Here is a 22,706-nt window from a genome sequence, read left to right on the forward strand (position 1 = left end):
TCACCCCGTGCCTCAGTCTCCCTACCTTTCATTGGGGCTATATACGCCGGGCAGGGTTTCTCAGGCAAAGGAAGCAGAGACTCCTTATCCTTGATCCTCGCATGGTACGAATAATCCGGTTTCATGGGGACTGGAGGGAAGACCTAAGACACAGCCAGGCTGGAGCTTAATGGGGTGAATCTTGGGCTGGAGAAAGCCAAGGGCACATGTCCCTCCCATGCATGGGGTCACACCCATGCCAAACTCCGCAGTCAGCAAAAAGCCCACCCACGCAAGCAGCCTCGTACACGACACCAGCACCTCAAGCCACCTGCTCCACGGCATTGGTGGTCATCACTTCGGGAAACCGTCCAGGAGACAGGACAGAAACCACCGTCTCTGCTCCTCTGGGGCAGCTTGTGGGTGCATGTATGTTAACAGCACCTAGCACAGCGCAGGCCTCTCCCTGCTGGGCCTGTGAGAACTACTGCAGTACAAATCACGGGGCCAGAAGGAGACACTTCCCTCTCTCAGTAAAGTCATCCCCATAGCCACCTACTGCGGTGGCCCTGTACAGATTCCAGCTGTTTGGGGCTGGCTTGGGGCCCAGTGCTCCTCATGGTCACAAGTGAGATCAATGCCGACCACCACCACCCCGCATGCCCCCCGAACCAGCTCTTCTGCTCCTGGGGCAGGCCTGGGAGTGCTCTGACGCCAGGGGGCTCAGCCCCTGGACAGGAGCTAGGGACTAAGCACCGCTTCCCAGCAAAGCTGGCTCCTTGGGTTAAGCTACATCTGACGGAACAGCTGCAGCCTCAGACCCCTTCCAGTACCTCCCTGTCCCTGGCCTGCCACTACCAGCTCGTCTCCACCACACTGGGCACTGCCCCACGGGCAGGGTGTTACCCAGCCCTGCCCGTGCACAGCCTGCTGGGGCGGGGGCACAGTCATTCCTATCACTCACACACACACCCTTCCCTCCAAAGCGAGACTCACGTCTGTGTATCTGAGGGCCGGGTGGGTCCCCTGCACGGCCGTCACTGTCAGCGGCAGCCCCTCCAAGCTCCACAGCTTACGGCTCAAGTCGTCATAGGAGCGAACGATGCTGACCATTGCCTCCTCCCCAGTCTCTGCAGGCTGAACACACCCCAGAGAGCGTGTGTGGAGTTGGGCGCTACCTTTGTAAGCACAGGTGTGACTGAGCCAACCACAGACACCCCCCACCCCACCAGGCGGGATTCCCCCACCACAGTTGCAAGGAGGAAGTACAAGGAGGAACTGCTGAGGGCTGTTCTACCATGGCCGCATCTCACCCCAGAAGTGGCCACTTTTTGATGGCAGGAGATGTAGTCCCCACAGGAGGCATAAAGAATTACACTGTGTGTGTTGACAGAGAAGCTGAGGAAGTTGCAAGCCTGAGAGAGTCTGAAGGTGGGACGGGACCAGCGTTCAGCCTCTATAGTTTGGCGAAGCAATAGCCAACAGGACGGTTATCTGCAGAGTGTGCCACTGCGATGGGAGAGAAAGCATCGAGGGGGCCCAGACGGCCCGGCGAGGGGCCCCCAGCCAGCACAGAGGAGATGGGCTTCGTCCCTCCCCCAATGCCTGCAACAATAGGAATGGAGACAGACTTCAAAAGGAGCAGCTGGGAAGGGCAGTGCAAAGGCTGAGATATGCAGGTGGGTGCCTGATTTCATGGAAGAGCAGCAGTGGCCTCTGCAGGCCTGGTTGGTAACTGCAGATTGAAGTCTAAGGCCAGGTCTACACTAGACCTTAGGGTGTATTGCTAGCAGGGGACGTGCAAACAAGAAGTACAGAGCCCTAGGCGCCGGGGGTGTCTCCACCCCAACAGAACGCTCACTGCACCAAGTCTGAGCTCGGGTTAGCGAGCCATGGAGCACTGAGACCTCCCCCTTTGCAGCCCAAGCATCTGCATGGCAACGGTTAGCTCCACAGCCCGAGCCAGCTGACTCACACCAGTCACGGGCTCGCTGACGGTCTCTTATTGCAGAGCAAATCTCCCCAAGCAGTGCTACATGCTAAACAGGAACCACTGGCTAGGTTCAGCAGCAGGTTAGACCAGATGATCGTAACTGTACCTTCTGGCCTTACTGGCTAGGAAACCCTGAACTTGCAGGCCGCACCCTGCGCTGCCCTTGTTCCCAGGCCCCTGTCTGGATTCCTTCTGGCTTGGCTCCCGGGGGCAACTTTCATTGAGATGAAAGTTCCTGGTGTCTCCTCAGAGCCAGGACTGAGAAAGTGAGAACTATTCTCTACCTTGGTGCTAGCTGGACATCCCGACTGCTCCCTGCTAGAAACAGGGGCAAAGATGAGGCCAGAGAAGAGGCCTGGCTCTCAGACCTCTCCAAAGCTCCTCACCCAAGCAAGCTGTGGACGAGGCAGAGGAATACACCGCCTGGTTCATTGGGTGACAAAACCGCATTATGCCAGCTTTCTACCCCAAGTCACCAGAGAGGCGCGGTAAGAGCCTCCTTCCCGCACAGGACACTGCCTAAGCCGGGGTAATGTTAGCAGACCTCAGAGAGCCACACCCAAGGAGGATGGAAAGGAGAAAACTGATCGCTCTCACCACTGCGAGTCCTCGTGCTGAAAAACACCGCAGTCCTGGGAGACATTTTCTGGGGGCAGAGATGACTGACTGGGAAAAGCATCTAAGGGAAGCCACTGAAGCAACCACAGCAAGACCTGGGTGGAGTTATGGGCTTGGGAGTGATACAGAAGGTTAACATTTTCTCAGGGTTAGTTCTAGTAAGAGTTAGGGACAGGTCACAGGCAATAAATGAAAACTGTGAAACTCCTGACAGGCCTGGCGTGCAGGAATTTTGGAGGTAGGGAGAGGTGCATTTTTTGTAAATCTGGACCCCCAATTTTTTTTTTTTTTAAACTATAAAGGCAGTCAGGGAATCAGTGTGCCCAAGAGAGGTTAATGAAAAACGTGACTGGAAACAGGGATTGGTAAAATGACTGTTATAACACAACTAAAAATGTATACAGGAATAAAGGTTTATAGAAACTACTTTTTGGGATATTCTTGTAATATTTTAAGTGAAAAACAATCTTCCAGTCTTCTGAGGGTGAGATCTGGGCCAAAGCCGCCTACACCCTGCGTAACCATGGTCTCCACTCATGCACGGCTAACAGCCAAGGGCATGCTGGGAAATGTAGTCCCTTCCCTGCTCCAGGGCCAGCTCTTTAGGTGCAGGGAGCTGGCCAAGGAACTACAGCTCCCAGGGTGTCTTTGGTTCCCCCCCCCACATCATGTCCTGCAGGCTCCCCCTGCACAGCGCAGCAGGGATAGAAACCAGACATGGGGGGGCGTTTGCACCCTTTGCAAGTGTGCACCTACACACACACACACGCACACACGGGCCTGCACGACCCATCCCTGACTTTTATTAAAAAAAAAAAAGTGAGAAAATGAAGCCCTCAGGCAGCCCACAGCAGCTAAGAGTCAGGAAAGCAGAAAGCGTCACAGAAGCCTCTGGAACTCACAGGAACCAGAGCAAGGCAGGCTAGTCGCAAACCTGGAGCTGGAAGAGGAAAGGAGGGATTTCAAAGGAGAGGGAGGCTGGCAGGGCAGGAGGGTTCTGAGTCAGGGCATGTGGGGAGCCCCAGAGATGGAATAGCAGGGGACACGCAAGAAAAGGCCAAAGAATTTGCTGCACTGGCTCAAGGCCTCACTGAGCATTCACAAAGGTGCATTCGCTGTCTGCTCATCACCTCCGTATCTGACAACTAACAAGACAGACTCTGGGCCCCAGAGCTAAACCCCTCACACCCTAAACCCCAGAAAAGAAACCGCCTGCCCCAGCCCTGGGATTTTAGAGGAGAGCTCACCTCTCGCACACGTCTGATCAGAGACTCCAGCACGGCTCCCGTGTAGCAGATGGAGGACTCAGGAATATCTGCATGGCTACAGAGGCAAACCACAGCAAGAGGTGTGAGATGCACAGTGCCCCACCCTCGGAGGCCCAGCCTCCTGCAGAAACCCCTCACCGCTGGTCAGTGCCTGCTGGATGCCTGTGGATTCAGCACCCACGCAAGTTAGGGTTAGGAAAAAGGAAAGGATCTCTCAGGTCACCTCACTCCTCCCGTGCCCAGGACGGGAGCTATCGGGAACACCCCCCCACCCCACCCCCGAGCCTGGGTTCAGAGCCACTGGAAGAGTAACTTTTTGGGTACTTTTTGCACCTCTGCAAACCTCATCCCATTCCCCTCCATGGAAGCCAGTACCTTGTGTCTGAGCCCAGCGTTGGCCTCCATTTGACGTAGTTTAGCCCTGGTACACCATGCGGCAGGAACCTGGTTCTGGCCAGTGACCAGCCCACCCCACACTGCCCCTAAGGATCCCAAGCAGGACGGTGCCACCGCCCCTACTCACAGCCACAGCAGGTGCTTGACAATCTGCGCGGGGACGAGGCGCTTCTGGGACATGGTGTCCGCGGCCCACACCACTGCCTCACAGATCGCACCGTCCTGGAACCGCCTCAGCTCCGACTTCTCCCCCCAGAACTTCCGGAACTCGGCTGCCTGTGAACAGCCGGGGGAGAGTGTGGGCAGCACACAGGGGAACAGACCATAGGTACCACCGCAGTGCTCAGCCGCCAGCTGTTACCACCCCTTGTCTGGCTGGGGGGTCCCAGGTCCATTGCCCTAGATGGGCATTCAAAAGCCACCCCTCTAAAGCGGCAGCCAACCCTGTTAGCAAGGCCGTGGAGAAAGCTCTGTGGGTCTGGGAGACGCACACTGGCAGGGCACAGGATACTCACTCTACCCAGGGCACAGAAGCCACTACATGAGCTGGGCACAGGTAGGCAGAGCGAGCCTGCCCAAGAGAGTGTCCACAGCCAGTCCAGTGACGCCCAGGGTGTGGCTGAACCTGATCCAGCAGAGCCCACAGAACTGGTGTAAGGCCCGAGGATTTCCCCTGTTATCACAGCAGTCGGATCCAATCCCGGCCCACGGCGGGGGGTGGAGGCAGAGACCCAGTGCAGGGCCTCAGTCCAGCTCCCTCGCTTCCCTTTGGGCTCAGCCCTCTGACTGTGCTGCCCTCTCTTAGCATCCGGCCGGCTTTCCCTCCTCCAGCGCAGGCAGACTCAGTGCACTGCTCCCCACGCCGTCACACCGCCCAGCCTAGCTACACCCACAGGTCGCTATCAAGAGCTCAGCTTTGCCAGTGACACCCGTCGCTGTGTCCAATCCCCCAGCAGGCCCCTTGGTGCTTTCTCCCAGCCTGCTCCCAGGCCAGGCCAGCACTCACAGTTATCACCCACAAAGCTGCCCCGCTACCCTCTGTCTGGCCCCCGCTGCAACACTGGCAGGACGCTCGGCAGCCAGAACCACTGCGCGTTGCAAGGCTGTAATGCTGGGAGCCCCCGCTCCCCCTCCATCCCCCAAGGGAACTTGCATCATCCGCTGCTCATGCATGGGAACCAGCCTCCTGAGCCCTCCGTGCAGCACCTTGCACGACAGGTCCCTGGGCCAGGCTTCTGGGGCTACTGCAGCGTAAGCAACACCCACCCGTGCCGGGGCAGGACACGGCTTTGCCCTCACCTCAGGCCGATCCGCCTCTGGTCCCTTCTCCAGAGCCCTTGCAGCAAACTCGGGGGCGAGTAAGAGCCCGAACGAGAGGCGTGCGGTGTCCTTGTGCTTTGGCGGCTCCGCGCTGATAGGCCACTGGGGAGAAATGGGGAACGCAGCATGAACAGCGCCACCTGTGCTAGAGCGACACCTGCCTGGGCACCATTGCCCCCTGCTGGGCAGGTACGTCCCACTGGGCCGCTCCCCAATGGGCTGCTCAGCACAGCTGAGCTCGGGGGGCCAGACATGCAGGGCTGCCATGCACTCGAGAGCCCTCCCCCACGCAAGAGCCCACCTCTGCCCTCCCCTGGCTTCAGCTAGCGGGGGCCTGGTTATCCCACTCAGCTACAGCAATGAGAGTTCCCTCCTGACCCCCATCAGCAATAGGGCCCAATCCTACAGACAGCAGGGCCCCAGGGCCACTCTGCAGCGACCACCAAGCCAGGGTAGCGAGGAACTGGACTCAGCCAGTACACAGCTACCAGGTGGCTGTGGGTTTGAACCTCAGCTGGATTTGAACCAGCAGCCTGGAAGCAAAAGGGACCATAAGCTCACCAGTCCCCTGGGAAGTGCCCAGGCACCTCTTTCCTCCCACCCTCCCCTGGCAGTACTGCGATGGAAGGCGCCAGGAGGCCCAAGGGTGGTTGCCTGTACTGGAGAAGCAGCTGCTGCATTACCCCAGGTGGCTGGGGGGTGGTTACCTGCGGCACCTGGGGCAGGGAATGAGTCAGCAGCAGCGCCCTCTCAGCCAGCCCTCGTGCCAGCAGGGAGGTGACAAAGGGCAGGGCTGCGACTATGTAGTTCCCCCCACAATCCATCAGCTCAGGCAGCAGCTGCAGCTTCTTGCAGGCCCCCTGCAGCTTGGAGATGTGCTTCAGGCTGTGGAGAGGGAGGAGAGAGCCCCAGTCACCCTGGAAAACACCCTGGGCTTCCCCGCCCAGGCCACTTCGAGGCAGCTGCACCTGCTGGGTGCTCCGAGGTTGGAGGGATGCTAGGAGGGGGGAGACAGCTAGGAACCAGGTCCAGCCATCAAGGTAAAGGTTGATACAGAGCAGACCAGCTATGCTGGGATTTCCAGCTCTCTCGGGGCCGACTAGGAGCTCCCAGCCTCCTGGTTCAGGGAAGATCAGGCCTTGAAACAGCCAAATGGCTGAGACACAACCAGCACGCCCCGGCTGACGTGCGGTCACCCTGAACTTGCAGGGGGAGCAAGCAGCAGCAGCTGGGGGCAGATGGCGATCACTGAGCCACCGGGGTACATCCGAGCCACAGCTGCGCCAGGATCCGGTGCTGAGCCTGGACAGCCAGTGCCCCTGACTGGCTCCCGAGCCGCGGCGACCCGACTCACTGGAACACGTGGTCGAAGGTTCTGATCAGGGGCTTGGGGGTCATGAAGACCAGCTGGAATCCATCCCCCGTCCTGTCATCCAGAATCTCCATCGAGCGCTTGGCTTCAAACTGCACCTGAGGAGGGAGAGCGGAGAACTGGGGCGGGAGAGAGGTTGTTCCACCGGCTTCTTTCAGCACCAGCCCTTCCTGCAAGCTGGGTGCTTGGCCGGCCACCCAGGAGAGAGATTCAGGCGCCGCCCAGCTGATGAGAGCACCCACAGCCACCCAGAGCTGGAACCAAGTCTTTGCTTTGGTGGTGCACAACCACATGACTCAGTGCACATAATAAAATTTATTCCACCCACAGATGGTTAAAATTAGAAGGAATACAGCTCAGCGCCCTGAGGTCAATCGCAGCCCAGAGGAGACCCCCTGAAAACTGCGGGGGGAGAGCCCTGGCTCCAAGCCCAGAAAATCCTCAGCCTCCCCATGGCCAGATCTCACTGTTGGGCTGGAGACACCCTAAGTAAAACGACTCCAGGCTGGAGTCGATTCAGCTACCTGGGAGAAGGCACCAGTGCCGAGCCCTCAAATCCACCTCGAAAGCATCCGACAGAGTTCCAGGGCTGCAGCCAGGAACAGCCATGCCTGGGGAGCAGGATCTGGGTACCACTTCACATCCAGTGGTGTCTCCGCATGGCCAGCTCAAAGCAGCAGTTCCCCCTGCCCCATGGCTGGTTACCTTGGGTGTGTCAGCATGCTCTGTACATCAAGCTCAGTCCTTAAGGCTGTTTTCCAGCATTATATACGCTTTTAAAACCTCCAGAATTTTAAATAACTGCACTTGGCCCTGGGACCCAAAGCAGCTCACACATCCCTAATAATAAAAAGGGATCAATTTACTGCCACCACTGAAATGCAGCCGCCTCTGAGGTGGAGCACAGCAGCTGTTTAACTGGAGTATAACAACGCAACAAGCCTGGGCACAAAACCTTCAGCCTTTAAGTAATTCCAATCAGCAACACAGGCTTTGGTGAGCCCATCACACCTCCCCTATGCGCTCTATCACCTCCGGCTTCCCCTAGAACCGCAGATCAAGTCCAAGGTCGTGATCCTTGTCAGCACAGTGCTCCATAGCCTGCACCCGGGGTACCTAAAAGACCCTTCACAGCTCCAGGACAAATTTGCTCCTCTGGCACGACGGACCTCTCAGCAGGAAGGCGGAAGCTCTTCTGTGCAGGAGACAGAACCCTCTCCCAGGGCGATCAGAGGCAGTAGAACAGGGCTGGGGAAAACGTGGCCCCTGCCAAGCCACTGGCTCCAGCCCGCAGGAGCCTCAGCCGACTCCCTGTCTGCCCTGTCCCAGCTTGGTGCTCAGAAAAGCCGGCTGCAGAGCTCTGGGAACACTGGGAGCCTGGTGGGGAGGTGTGTCATGCTGCCCCAGCCCCTGGCAAAATCTTGCAGCTCCCATTGGCCAGTTTCCAGCCAATAGGAGCTGCCTGTTTGCAGGCTTGGCAGCGTGTGAAGTACCCCTCCCTGCAGTCTCCCAGCATCAGTTCAGAGCAGCACACAGGGATCCTGCAGCTGCTCTGTGCACGTGCAGGGGCCATGGAAGGCAGAGACTCAGCTAAGGAACCTGCTGGGCTTTTGGCTAGGAGCCACCCAGCTAAGCACCTCCCAGCCAGAGCCTCCCTCTGGCACCCCAGTCCTCCCCTGCCTGCTTTTTTCTGAAAGGAAAAGGGGTGCCCAAGGCAAGGGGGTGTTGGCTCCTAAACCCAAACAACAGGCTTGTGGGCAGAGCCACTTGGAAACAGCAGAGGAAGCAGGGAGAGGCAGGACTCTCCAGCCAGGCCCACGAGGAGCACTGAGGTACCTGCTTGTACTTGCTGGCAGTCATGTCGGCACAGAGGTTCACCAACCCCGAGGGGTCCACAAAGACCACTTCGAACACCTGGTGGAAGTCGGCCAGGGTGGGCTGGAAGAGAAAAGAGGCCTGAGCACACCGAGGCAGCGCCTCCAGAGGTACACCCAGCAACAGCCTCTGTGCTGCCCAGCCCCTCAGAGGAGCAGCAACGCACAAATGTGGAGCGCACCCCATGCATCATGCAGGCTGTTACCAACACGGTGTTGTATCTGCATCATACACTGAGACGACCAAAGCACAGAGGTTAAGGGACTCTTCCACTGCGGACCTAACAGCAGAACCCAGGAGCCCACACCCCGCCCTACCCCGACTTACTCCTTACCAGGGAGCTATCTGCCTCCTTCGACAGGCTGATCCCTGCCACACTCAGGTCTGTGGTAGCTGCAAACAAAAAGGAGTCAGTGCTCAGTACTGGGGCAAGTCCGTGGCCCAGCTGCCGGCACTGGGCTGTAAGACTTTCTGCTCTCTTCTCCCTGTATGGCTGGGGCTGGCTCTGGGCTACAGGCTGGGGCATTTTGCCGTAAGTTCCCAGACTATCAGATAAACAAAACTAATGTAGTTTCCCTGTCTCTTGGGATCAAGAGCCAGGGCATCACTCCACCTTCACCCGGAGCGGGATGGGAGGCATGGAGGATGTGGCCAACCTTGCTCTGGATTCTTAGATCCTTCTGCCATCAGGCAGTTAACAAGGAATCCTACAGTGACAGAGGCTCATCTGTTCTCCAGGCCCCGTCAGGGCTGTGCAGCACACAGAGGTTTCTGCACCAGCCTTCCACCTCTAGGCTAGATTCTGACCCAAGCCAAAGTTGCTCCAAGAGCCACTGGGGAGCTCACCCAGGAACTGCAGCACGCTCCTCAGCACCTGGTAGCCGCTCATCCCCTGGCTGATCTTGTGCCTGGCCAGCAGGTAGGCCACCAGCATGGAGGCCAGGAAGCCGTTGAGGGCCCCCAAGCCCTGTTGAGAGACAAGATGCAGGGCTAAGACAAGCTCCAGGCCTGCCCTCAGCCAGAGGTTGCCTTCCCCAATGCATGGGCAGCTCCAGAGAACCCAGGAGCACACAGACAGATTCGCTGCAGTACTGGGCTCAGTGGAGCAACGACCCCACCTTCAGCTGCCCTTTACCCGACAGTGCCGGCCTTGCCTCTTGGACCGCTGCAAGGATCTAAGCACCTTTCATCTCCCACTGGTCCAAAATCCCCTCCCCAGGGAGCCAGCAGAGAGACTGAGGTAGCACGCCAGGGCCAGACTCCAACCCCGAGGGCCACTGCTGCCCTCAGCTGGCCCCACAATGACACCCCGCCACCCACGCCTCCCTGCCAGGGGAGCAAACCACATGCTTGGACTGGTCTGAATGGAGTATCGTGGGATTCTGAGGGACCAGACGGGGCCGGGAACCTCAACCACAATGGGGTGACAACCCTGTACACCTCCAGCCCAGCTGTGGAGCAGGGACCTGGGGATGGGGAGCTACTGGAGTACCATGGGGAGCCCAGGCCCACACCAAAGGCAGAGCAGGCCTGGGAGAATGCTCCCCACCTCCTCAGGTGGGAATAAAAGGAGCCAGGCTCCAGACATGCTCTGGGGGCAAGGGACGGAGCAGAGTGGGTCAGCCCATACTACCCCCAGCCAGGCTACCTTGTCCAGCTCCCGCTGGTGCAGCCAGACTTTGAGGAGGGTGACTCCGTCCTGCATGCCCGGGAAGTCAGCGCCGGCGCCAGCGAGGAACAGCAGGTTGGACTCCAGCACCATGTCACAGAGGACGGAGTTGTTGTAGTGGGGTGTGGGGGGCTCGGCAACTCCTGGGAGGGAATGAGCCACTGGATCGGACTGGGCTGAGTTACTGGCCCTCCGAACCCCAGGCAACCTTCATGTCCTCCTCCATCCGAAGCTGCCGCGCTGCGAAGGGCTGGTGGCAGGACATGCCCACCCCTTGCACTGCGGCCGTAGGGTGGGATGCGAGGGCCCTCATCCCAGGGGGCGCAAGGCCTCTCCTCCCTCAGCCGCCATACCTGCGTGCCAGGACACTGCAGCTGGTGGGTCCCCCTCATGCCGGAACAGTGCAGTAATGGCTGGTGGCATACCCCAGCCGGCACTGCCTTGTAACCTCCCTGCTCCGTCTGCCCAGCCCCGTGGTGTTGGAAGGAGGCATTAGCCAGCCCGTAGCGTGCAGTGAAAGGAAACGGCACAATGCATGCACAAACCCTCCCCTGGACTGGATGTACCAAGCCCACTGATCGGACAAGCTCCAGAAGAGAATGCGGATGAGTCCAGAGACCCTGCAGGGAACAAGAAACCCATATACAGACCCCTCGGCTCCACTACAGGCTCCAATATGGCCCCTCCCCGGAGGCAATGCTGCTCCCCTCTCATGGCTTCCACCCCAGAATCGGCCACACTCCCACCGAGCTGCCTGGGCATCCAAGCCACAGCCCAGCTCTGCATGCACTAGCCTTACCTTCCCCAGGGGAGCCCTGCTCCAGGAACCAGGCCGTCCGGACATTGTTCTTGCTGGGGTACAAGCGGCTGGGCTTGAAGAAGCCAGGGGGAGGGCAGGCATAGAGCCGGACGGTCACCAACTTCTCGTCTTTACCTGCAAACACCAAGCGGGGGCGAGGTCACAGAGACTGACCCAGAAGGGGACAGCGGGGGACACTAACCTAGGATGGGTGTAGCATAAAATTCCATTTTAGCTGTATCTAATTTAGGACAGTGTTGCAATAGGTCTCCTGCCTCGGATGTCGAATTGAGCTTGTACAAGGGTATGAGGAATATTTGCTAAAACTAACTTGATGGTCTGTCTCAATGCCGATATTGCCTCTATGCTAACGAAACCCCTTGCTGTGTGAGTGAGGAATGTAGGCAAGACCTCCACCAGATGCTCTAGGAAGGGACCAGGACAGGCCTGGACAGTCACATAGGCTCATTAAACCGTGAGAAGAGGGCATATGGCTGGGCTCCAAAGGAGGAAGCCAGCAGCCATCAATGAGAATCGGCACGATGGGACAATCTATGATAGCAGTTTACAAGTATCTGAAAGAGGGTTACAAGGAAGAGGGAGAAAAATTCTTCTCCTCGGCCTCTGAGGTCGGAACAAGAAGCAACAGGCTTAAACTGCAGCAAGGGAGGTTTAGGTTGAATATTAGGAAAAACTACCTAACCGTCAGGGTGGTCAAACACTGGAATAAATTGCCTAGGGAGGTTGTGAACTTTCTATCAGTGGAGATATTTAAGAGCAGGTTAGACAACCACCTGCCAGGGATGGAGATGGTGCTTGGTCCTGCTGTGAGGGCGGGTGATTGGACTCAATGACCTCTCGAGGTCCCTTCCAGTTCTAGTGTTCTATGATTCTACAATACGAACAACTTAAGAAAACATTAAGAAACTCAAGAAAACAAGAACTCTCAACCAGGACATCAAATCCACTGATCCCAATGTGAGAAAAGTGCTGTAAGAAGGGGGCTGCTCTGCCACAGACTTTGGGTTCGTCTGACACTTCCACTGGGATCGCAGCCTGGGATGAAAGGAACCTGGTCCAAATCCCACCTTGTACTGTACTCTCAATAAACAAGGCGCATTGCCTTTTCCTCTGGAAAAGATCCCGTGTGCTTCTTCCAAGCATAACAAGGTTCTACCGTGTTCTAGGAGGCATGAGAGCCGAGGTCTTTCCCTTTCACTCCTCGGAATTCCCAGCAGGACACAGCAACATTATCAGCATGGAGCAGGGTGAGTGCACGGAGCTACTAACTCCTCCTCGTCGCCCCGCTCCCGTCTCCAACCCCCTAAATCCCATCCCCGGGAGGGGCCAGAGAACACCTCTCACTCGCCTTTCCCAGCCCCCTCGTCCTGCAACCCACCATGCCCCCAGGTCTCCCTTTGCCCGACTCTGTGCCTGCAGCAGGCCCCAGACACGGGCAGAGCTGACGCTACACCCAGCAACGAAGGCCCACCCCAAGGATTAACCTGGCTCCAAGGCCCTTTCCAGCTGGCCTGGGAGTGCCATGGGCACAGAGGGTGCTGCACAACCAGCAAGAGAAGGGAGACCGGGGGCGGGTAAGGTTACAAGGCCAGGAACCCAAGCCGAGCTCGCAGAGTGACTCGGAGCAACAGAGACTCCAGAGCCCATGTCCCAGAGGCAGGTACACACAGGATACCAGCACTAGACCCCAGGGTACAGCCCTGCCTGCGTCGGGTGGGTTTTGCAGCATACACCCCTTCACACTGCTTGATATAATGGCGCCATCCGCTGGCCAAGCTATGCAACTTCACTGTCAAGGTGAGAGAAGCCTGGGGATCGGGAAGCCCCAGGAGAGGGGAGGCCGGATGGGAAATGACAGGTGTGGTACCTTGAGGCTGCAGGAGCAGGATCGGCTTGAGGTGGTTGCTGTTCATGTAGGTGAATCTCATGCTGCCGAAGAGCTTTTCCTTGGCCAGGTGCTGTGCAATGTGGGCCAGGTACAGGGCTCTCTTCCGGTGGTAGCGCTGGTTCAAGTTGTCTTTGTCCTGGAGGATCGCCTGAGCGAGGGGAGAGAAGAATTGTCTCTGCTGCTTCCAGTTCCACCAGACACACGCAGCCCTCGCTGGGGTGGGAAGGGAACAGCCGGAGAAACCACACTGCCGAGCGCAGAGCCATCGACGCCGGCGCTAACCAGCCTGCTCGCCTCCTGCCGGCAAGAGCAGAGCTGTTCCACTAACTCAACCTGCCAGCCAGCCCAGGCGGGTCCCATTCACTCCCAGCCAGCCCAGGTACATATAAGGCACAATGACTCTGAGGAGTGAGCCAAAGAGAGGGACAGGAAGCCCTGCTGCAGCAAGCACTATCAGGTGCGACATTGGATAATAACCTACTACAAGCACAGGGGATTGGTGCAAGGGTTTCACCTGCTCTTTGAGACAGGCTCGGGGCCAGGCCAAACTCAAGGAAGCCAGACTGCCCCCAAAGCCAGTGGCCTTAGGGCCGAGTCCCTATGCAGGCAGAGGGAACAGGCAGGAGCAGGGGACGGGTTGTTTCACTCATGCTGGGAATCGAGCATTGGGAAGCTTTCAGCTGGTTCGATTGGGAGGAGCAGGGACAGAGGAGCCCCGAGGGATCAGGCCAACTCCTCGAGCAGCCTATGGCATAAAGCAATGCCTGAAACAGAGGCAGTGTGATCTAAGCCCTCAATGGCAAGCCAGACACATTAGATAGGGAGTCCAGAGGCTGCATGCACCAGGCACCTTTCCCCTGTGCTGGCACTCAGAGAACAGCTTCTATCAGACCCGACGCCAGCTATGGAGACGGGAGGCCACAGGCTCAGCGGTGGCTCGGACTTACCCGTGGCATCGTCACTGCCACGTCCACGTTGATCTCGGGCTTGATGCAGGTGCCCAGAAGGTAGCTCCCTACGACCTTCACCGCGGCCGGCGGCAGGAAGCGGAACTTCCCCTTCACGCTGAAAGGCACCTGCAAGAACGGGACCTTCACGTCCTTCGGCAGCCAGGACTGGTCCGTGAGCTGTGGAAAGCAGGAGGGGGTGAAAGACAGCCGATGCTCCAGCCCACAGCAATGGCTAAGCTCCCCCAGGCACTAGCACGTGAGCCCCGCTCCAGCAGGCAAGGTGAGGCCCAGGCCAGTCCCTCTCTCCCAACCCCCAGATGCAATCCAGCCTCATCCCCAGCTCCTAGCCCTGGGCCTGACCCCGTCCCCACAGCCCAGTTCCGTGATGGCCCCCAGCCCAGGCCCCAGGCTGGAGGCAAGAGCAGGAACAGAATCACCTAACCCTGGGCCCAGGCTGCCATCCCCACTCCTGCCCCCAGCCTCAGCTCCCTTACCTGTCCCCCTCCCGCTCCTGAGCCGTGCCCTGCTTCCGGCCTCAGGAGGGTGCCGCCAGAGGTAAGGGGGAGCAATCCGCACACATGTGGGGACTGCTGCACAAGCAGGACTCTACTAAGCAAACTGGGATCCTGTCACACCCCAAAACACTGCTCCAGCATCAAGGCAGGGGTAGGACACTGCACCACAAAGCCACAACTCAGTGGCTGGAAACGGGTCCTGCGGAGTTCCCCACCTCTCCTGCATTCTCCAGCCATGGTGTCTATAGACTGGGTGGCGATGGCAGAATCTATGCGCCCTCTGGAGGGGGAGCTGCAGGACAGCCAGCATGGCCTGGAGAGGCTGCACCCCTTGGCTGAGTCATAAATATAGCATGTGACACAGGCAGGGCAAAGCCTGTTGGCAGCAGCTCTTTCCCAGCCCAGCTCATTTATAAGAAGACAGCTCCACTGTCTGCCCCGGCCGCCCCAAACGTACATCGGTTTCTGGGGTCTCTGGGACGCCACTCAGGAGGGTGTTGATTTCATGGAGAAATGCATCAATCCGCTGCTTCTTTTTCTCTTTTAGCTTCATCTCCTTCAGCAGCTCCTCAATCTGCAGAGAGACAGAGAGTCCAGGAAGGGCCACCTCAGCGCCCGGACGCGTGGGCGACAGGGCTGAATGACAGCAAACACTGAACGCTGCTCTCCCAGCGGCATCTTCTGTTAGCACGGGGTGGCTCACACTGGTCCCCGGGCTGCTACTAATTCCTGCACGGGACTGAAACTGACAAGAACCAGTCCTGGTCCTATATGATGTGTCGCCAGAACAAACACTGTAACGGAGTGGGCCATTCTGTTAATGACTTAAGAGTTTGCGTCTTATTGAAGAATTTTCACACTGCTTTGGAAAGAGAGACTGCTGAACGCTTTCATATTCAAATTCGACACATCAACACATGGTTTCAACCGGGATGCAAGTTTTCTGGGACACTATAGGAACTCTTTTGCATACTTGGCTTAATCTAATTCTTCACTCCCCCCACCCCCAGCCATGCCCTCCTGCCCTCTGATTTGCTCACCTTGATAATTTTTTTTCTGATTTGTCAACCATGATTACTGTTTTTGGTTCTCTGTGCCTTAAATATGGAGTCTGTTCAGGTATGGCTATGGGCTGAAGAAGTGGGTCTGTCCCACGAAAGCTCATCGCCTAATAAATTATTTTGTTAGTCTTTAAAGTGCTACTTGACTGCTTTTTTGTTCAGAACAAAGAGGTGTGATTGACACCGGTTTCACTGCGGCTAGGATGGGTTAAGGCAGGGGTCAGCAACCTGCAGCTCCGGATCCGCATGCACCTCCGAGAGCTGCTGCTGACTCTAATTCCGTCTCTGGAGGCTGCCGCCGCTTAAACAATGTCCACTGTTAAAACAGAATTTTGGTTTTTTGTTTAAGCAGCGGCAGCTTCCGCAGCTGCAAATGGAGTCACTGGTGGCAGGGCACCCCACAAGAGGAAGCCAGCAGGTCAAGGAGCCACCTGCGTACTGCACATGGGTGAACTCTAAGGTTGCAGGAGAGTCGGGGGTAGGGGCAGCTGAGTCTACCCCTGCCGCAGCCACGCTGAGGAGGAGGCGGCGGTAGGGGGGAGCCGTGGGGAGAGGCAAAGGCTGTGGAGAAGCAGTGGCAGCATGCAGAGCTCCTTGTCTCAGCAGGTAAATCCTGGGGGTGGGGGAGCAGTCTCAGGCTGAAAGGGATTAAGCCTGAGGATTGGGGGTGGGTTTGCGGGATGTGGGGTAAAGTTTGGGGATAGGAGGGTGGATATGGGAGCTGAGGCAGGTAAAGCCTGGAAGTTGGAGATAACTCAATGCTCTAATGGACACAAATCACCGTGCATGCGCAATTCGTAAAATAGGGGTGATAAAAAGTAGGGTGGATGTTATTTGTTGAGGACTGTCTTGTATTCACACACACTGCAGCTCCTGAAGTATTGATTTTGCAACTGAATTTGAAAAAAAATGGCTCTTCGCACTGTTTCGCTGGCTGCCTCCTGGGCTGAGGAAAAGCATCCCTGCTACAGCAAAGAATACTGCAGCGAGAGCTGAGGGGTAGGTGTGGGCACAGCTGCCCAGCTATCAGGCCGCCACAGAATGTGGGTCAGAACTGCTCCTCTTAGGCAGAGAACATTTAAGGCCCAAGAGGCACTGAGATCATCTAACTGGACTTCCTCTCTATTGCAGACCATTAAATCTCACCCATTTACCCTGTATCAAGCCCAGGAATTAATGCTGGTATGGAGTTTTCAGCTTTCCAGCCAGGCTTCAAGTGGGATTTGAACCCAGGGCTTCGGAGGTCACAAACACAATCACTAGGTCATAGAGCCACTTTGTTTGGCTCTGTGACCACCTAGAGTTGTATGAGAAAAGCACGTGCCAATATTTCCTTAAAGTAATGGCCACTGCTGCCCCACCCACACCCAAGGCCTCCTAGTGCACCATCTACAATTCCAGGTACACGTGCAAAACTCACTCCTATGTCCGAACAGCAGCCAAAATCAAGAGCCACCTTCTTCCCCCACACTGAGGCCCTGATCTGGCAATAAGATCCCCTCATGCAGATCCATGTGATCTTACAGAATCACCACAGAACAAAATCCAGAGCTCAGGACTCCACCCCTCCGCCAACGCTAGAAACACGCAGACAGAGGCAGCAGTGCATCTAGCAGGAACGCTGTCCTGTGGTGCACCAAGGAATTACCACCTTGGACGCAAAACCTAGCTCCACAATTCTGAGCCCCACAATTCACAACTTGTTTGGCCAGAAAGGTCACATGTTTTTCAGCCAGCGCCGCTGTCCACCCAGCACGCAACAGGGAAGAAAATCAGAGCACCATTTGCTCATCTGCAACAAATTCAATCACCCCAGATGAACAAATCCATCATAGTTCCCAAGTGCCCCCGTTATCCCCACTAAACAAACTAGAGAGAGGTCAAAAGATTTGCTCAAGATCACAGGACAAGTCAGGGCAGAGCTGAGACGAGAACCGGGCATTTCCCAGGGCTGTAACCCATCAGCTGCTTCCTAAACCTCCACAACTCCCAAACACACGCTCCTGGCGGTTAAAAAAAATCAGGCTACCAGGTCAAAAGCAGCCCAACGTGCCTCCTATTTAACTCTTTGGCTTCTTCTGACCTGCAGGCGGAGAAGGCTGGAATGGAAGAGGTTCTCTGTCTCCTTCAGCTGGTTCAGCTCTTCGTTGGTGGGTGGTTTGTACAGATCAGCCCGGCTGAGTTTTACTGGCTTCACAACACCATCCAGGGCTGAAGCTCTTTTCCTTCCTGGGGGTTTGCCTTTCTTGGAGACAACCCCATTCCCCTCTTCTGCCTCCATCTCTTCCTCCATGTTGTCAAATGCCTGTGTTGATGAAAACACGCCAGTTAGGAGCCATGCGGTCCTGATCACAAATGCCATTGGGAGAAAATGAGAATCACCAAACCAGAGCCTTTAAGAAACCTCAAGGTTAGGCGAGTATCACCCTATTATGTAATGGATAAGTGACAATCCCCATGCTACCTCCGGGACCGGCACCAACAGGAATCCTATAAAAGGGAGTCTCAACAGAAAACATGAGGACTAAATGGGTCATGGAGACTGAAAGCCGTTCTCTGCCTTACATGAGAGGACTCAAGCAGCGCCAGTGGGGGGTGAAGAAGCCGGCACTGCCCCGGGGGAGGTATCAGACTCTCAAATGTCTTTTACTTCTTACCTAGAACATTGTCATCTGAAAAGTGCTTTACAAATCAAAACTCCCTTGAGAGATCAGTAAATGCTACCCCCCATTTACAGCAGCAGGGTGACGGGACTGAGGCGCTGAATTGAAAACAGACACACAAAGTCACTTCAGCCAGACCATCCTTCCTCTTAGTGTTACAACAGGACCTCAGAGTTAGGAGGAATGTTGTTTATTCGTAACTCTGAAATGTTCATAACCGAACAGAACATTCATTACACTGCGCTTCAAAAGTTTACAACTGAACATTGACTTATGCGGCTTCGAAATTTGAAGACCAATGCTGCTTCTGATCATTTTAATAGAAATAAAACTAGCACTGAAACAAAGCTATCTTATCACATCTCTTTTCAAACTCTTCCTTTATATTTGTAATCGTTTCAGCTTCCCACAGCCCTGTACTCGCTTTTGGGGGCAAGAGGTGTTGCTGATGCCTGAGTGCGTACTTCCAGTTTTAAAAGAGGGGTAAGGTTGATGGCCAGCTCAGAACTCTGGTGTCTGAAACCTGAGGCCCTAATGCACATGTAACTACTGCAATTCCTCTAACTCACATTGGAGAAAAACCGGAAAGTATTCATTAGACGTTTGCCAGCTGTGAACATTGCATGCCTGTGTTTGGATACCATGATGCTTGAGCAGATGGTTCGTGTCTATTTCCTTACAATACACTGGGGATGGGGACTGTGGCATAGACAGACTATATCACTTGCCCAAAGATTATGCAGCAAGTCTGGATCAGCACAGGGGAATGAAAGCCAGGCCTGTGGGTAGCAACCTATCAGTTGGTTCATCCACCATCGGTAAAGTACTTACAGATCTCTCGGACTGATAGATAATTCTATATGGACTAGATAACTTCGCATGGTCTCTTCCAACCCTGTTTCTTTGTAACATGCAGGCCCACAACTAGAGGGGAAATGTGAATTACTACCAGTGTTCCCTCTCATATTTTCTATCCAGGGCTGAAACGAGTTTTCTCATGCACCAAGGCAAGTGTGAATGTGCACTAACATAAAACACATGCTGCTCACTGTAGGAGCTCTGCTATCCAGCTGGGCAGCACCTGAATCTCTCTTGGGCAGCTATCCAAGTGCTCAGCTGACAGAAAACACTGGTTACTACCCACTGTACTCGCTCATCAGGATGTTTAACACAGAGCAGAAAGTCCACTGCTAGGAAGAATTCTGCCTGCCAAGTAGCGTTCCCTGGTGGCCACACAGAAGAGATTCAAATGCTGCTCAGCTGACTACCATGCTTATTGGCAGCATATGTTTCTACTGGGGGTGAACATCCTCACAGGCTTTGGTACCCATAAAATTTATTCTGCACATGGATGGAAAAAATTAGCAGGAACATTGCTGCCAGGCAAATGATTCACTAGCTCCCTTTGTCCAAAAGCTGCTATTATAAATACAAACACACTGCAGCCTCACTGCACTACTGGATCTGGGACTTTCACCGCAAGCTTCTCTGGGCGAGGGTTTGTTTCCCTAGTCTTGGTACAGCTGCTGTGACAACGCTGTCTCTGCTGGTCCCAGAAAGGCGGGGCAAGCCCCGAGTTTTCACACCCATACGCCAGCTGAGCACCAAGCCTAAGCCAGGATCCCACAACGGGTTCAATCAGAGCACCTCGCAGAACCGAGGCTACGAGCAACCCAGAGGCTCACTAAGCACAGGGTGACAACAGTAGGGTGCGGGGTGTGTTGAAGGTTAAAGGGAGCCCTGGGGTGACCTCTCCCCTACTTCCCACGTAGCCCCAACCCGCGCCTGGCCGGCCAGGGACTCTCAGCCCCCTCAGGCGGCGGGAGAAGGGTTTTTTCTCCTCTCCAAGAGCCAGATTACAACGCAAGGGCGGTGATCCTGCCCCAGGCCCAGGGACAGGGACCAGGAACCCCGCCCCGGCCAGGCCAGGCCAGGTAGGGACACGACTTTTTCCCCCACCCCAGTCCACGTCCACCCGGGAGGGGGGGGTGTGGGAGCCACGGGCCCCAGGTGGGCTGCGCAGAGAGAAGGAGCGGGGCAGCCCCGTGCCGTGCAACCCGACCACCCCACTCACCGCTTCCGGCTTCATCTCCAGCTCCCGGGGCCACTCGCGCGGACAGCCCTCCTAGCCCCACGTGGAGCTCACCCACCCCCACTGCCGCCGAGTCCCGACCCCCCAAGACGCTCCCGATTGGCCCCGAGGCCGGTACCTCGTCCCCGATTGGCTGCATTGGCCACCCGGCCCTTTGTTTTCCTCTTAGCCCCGCCCACGGGTGCCGGCAGCCTTCAGCACGTTTGCCTGAGAGCAGAGCGCAGGCTCCACCCCCTATCGATTTCCGGCAACTTTACGACTTTGCGGGGGGTGTTTCAGCAGACAGCGCTTCCGGGCTGGGAGGCGCTTTACGGCAGGGGGGGGCTGGTTGCTTTGGTGCCCCTTCTCCATTCCCTGCAGATCCCTGTGCGCCCCCCAGGCGGGGCCCTTCGCGGGGGATTGGGGGTGATGCTCGACGGCTGCCCTGAGACCCCTTCCAGGGGCTCGTCCCAGGTCCCTGCAGCTCCTTCAGCACCCCGGGCGGGCCCTGGCCCAGCCGTGACCCAGCCCGATATAAAGCAGGGCCTGGCGGTGGATGGAGAAGCCCCAGTGAAGGGTGCTGGGTCCCTGTGGGTGTGACTGAGCAAGGTCACGCCAAGCGGGGCTGGGGCTGTGCTAGCAGGGGCAGGGCCTTGTGCCTGTCCCATGCGCGGCTGTGCCCAGGGGGCAGTGTCTGGCTGCTGGCTGGAGTACTGGATTGGCCTGGCCTGCTGGGAATAGGTAGTCTGGGAATGCGCAGTGACTTCCTGCAAGCGCCTACGCTTGTAGGAGAGAGCCAGAGAGTTGCCAAGTGTTTCTCTGAAAGGAAGAATTTCTTCTCGTGCCACACCGTCAGCCCGAGGAACTCCTCGCCAGAGGATGTTGTGAAGACCAGGACTTAACAGGGTTAAAAAAAAAAGAGCTAAATAAATTCATGGAGGCTGGGTCCATCAATGGCTGTTAGTGAGAATGGTTAGGAATGGTGTTCCTAGCCTCTGTTTGCCAAAGCTGTGAATGGGTGACAGGAGGGATCACTTGATAATTACCCTGTTCATTCCTCTGGGACACCTGACATTGGCCAGTGTCAGAAAACAGGAGACTGTGCTATGTGGATTTTTGGTCTGACCCAGTATGGCTGTTTTTATGCCACCCCTCCTACTGGGCTGTAAGCTGCCTGCCTGGAAATGCCTGCAGCTCTCCAAGAATCCTTTATCTGATCCATCTCAATCCCTGAAGAAGAACCAAAGTCACAGCACCACTACCGGTGTGACCAGCTCACATGATTTGATCATGTGCTATTTGAGGTTTTTCTTCAAGCCCGTGACCCCACAGGACTCTGTTTTTGTTTGTTTAAAAAAAAGGCAAGCAAACAGGTTCCTAATCTCACTGTTGCTCAGAAAAGCCTGAAAACTTGAACTAAGAACACCCTAATAAAGCTCCAGAAACTAGACAAAAAAACTGGTTTTTAGGGAGATCAACATGATTTGTTTATGGTTGGGGTTGCTAAAATGTCATTGTTACTTGGGACCAGAAGGAGATATGTTTTAGCCTACAGCCTGGGGTCTTGTTAACATGCCTGCATGAAAGGGCACTTTCCAGGGTCAAGGCTGACCCCAGAACTCTTCACAAGCCGCGAGGATTAAGGAAGGTTGACAAGATGAAAGCTCCCGTTGACCTTCTGTGTAGAGAGTCACAAGAGTCAACCACTGATAAATCGATTTTAGCTAATTGTGTATCAGCGGTTGACTATGATGTCTAGTATAAACACAGCCTTATACTACAAGGAAAAAGAAAACAGGAATGGTATCGGGTTTCAGAGCCCTGGTCTACTGACTTGGACTCGTGCTACAGAGCTGAAAATAAACAGTCACGCTGAGTCAGACCAAATGTTCATCTAGCCCAGTGTCCTGTCTTCCAATAGTGGCCAATGCCAGGTGTCCCAAAGGGAATGAACAGAACAGTGAATCATCAAGGCATCCATCCCTTCTTACCCACTCCCAGCTTCTGACAAAGAGAGGCTAGGGACCCTAGCCCAGCCCATCCTGGTTAATAGACATGAATGGACCTATCTACTTTTCTGAACCTTAGTAAAGTCTTGGCCTTCACAACATCCTTTGCCGAGGCCTTCCACAGGTTAACTGCGTTATGTGAAGAAAAAAAAATAAACTTCTGGGGAAAGGGAATAAAAATCCCTGACAGGAAGTAACTGCATCTTTATGCTCTCTGGAATCTGAGGGGGAAAGAATTA

At 55.9% G+C, this 22,706-nt stretch overlaps 1 protein-coding gene across 1 annotated transcript in view; it reads right to left on the reverse strand.

Annotated features, from left to right (window-relative positions):
* NOL6 (nucleolar protein 6) overlaps positions 1 to 20,535 on the reverse strand; it is a 69,242-nt gene extending 48,707 nt beyond the window's left edge. Inside the window, exons 1-17 of the mRNA XM_074995840.1 lie at positions 20,462 to 20,535; positions 17,808 to 18,029; positions 15,121 to 15,237; positions 14,146 to 14,325; positions 13,178 to 13,346; positions 11,290 to 11,424; positions 10,470 to 10,633; positions 9,668 to 9,788; positions 9,156 to 9,214; positions 8,783 to 8,884; positions 6,929 to 7,044; positions 6,282 to 6,459; positions 5,554 to 5,676; positions 4,382 to 4,530; positions 3,838 to 3,913; positions 976 to 1,116; positions 26 to 143 (exon numbers count right to left, since the gene is read on the reverse strand). Coding sequence (XP_074851941.1) covers positions 26 to 143; positions 976 to 1,116; positions 3,838 to 3,913; positions 4,382 to 4,530; positions 5,554 to 5,676; positions 6,282 to 6,459; positions 6,929 to 7,044; positions 8,783 to 8,884; positions 9,156 to 9,214; positions 9,668 to 9,788; positions 10,470 to 10,633; positions 11,290 to 11,424; positions 13,178 to 13,346; positions 14,146 to 14,325; positions 15,121 to 15,237; positions 17,808 to 18,029; positions 20,462 to 20,476 — 2,185 coding nt within the window. The 5' untranslated portion in view covers positions 20,477 to 20,535. The remainder of the gene's footprint in view (positions 1 to 25; positions 144 to 975; positions 1,117 to 3,837; positions 3,914 to 4,381; positions 4,531 to 5,553; positions 5,677 to 6,281; positions 6,460 to 6,928; positions 7,045 to 8,782; positions 8,885 to 9,155; positions 9,215 to 9,667; positions 9,789 to 10,469; positions 10,634 to 11,289; positions 11,425 to 13,177; positions 13,347 to 14,145; positions 14,326 to 15,120; positions 15,238 to 17,807; positions 18,030 to 20,461) is intronic.
* Between the last annotated feature and the right edge of the window lie 2,171 nt (positions 20,536 to 22,706).

This window comes from Carettochelys insculpta, chromosome 5, assembly GCF_033958435.1.
Source record: "Carettochelys insculpta isolate YL-2023 chromosome 5, ASM3395843v1, whole genome shotgun sequence".
NCBI classification, from domain to species: domain Eukaryota; kingdom Metazoa; phylum Chordata; order Testudines; family Carettochelyidae; genus Carettochelys; species Carettochelys insculpta.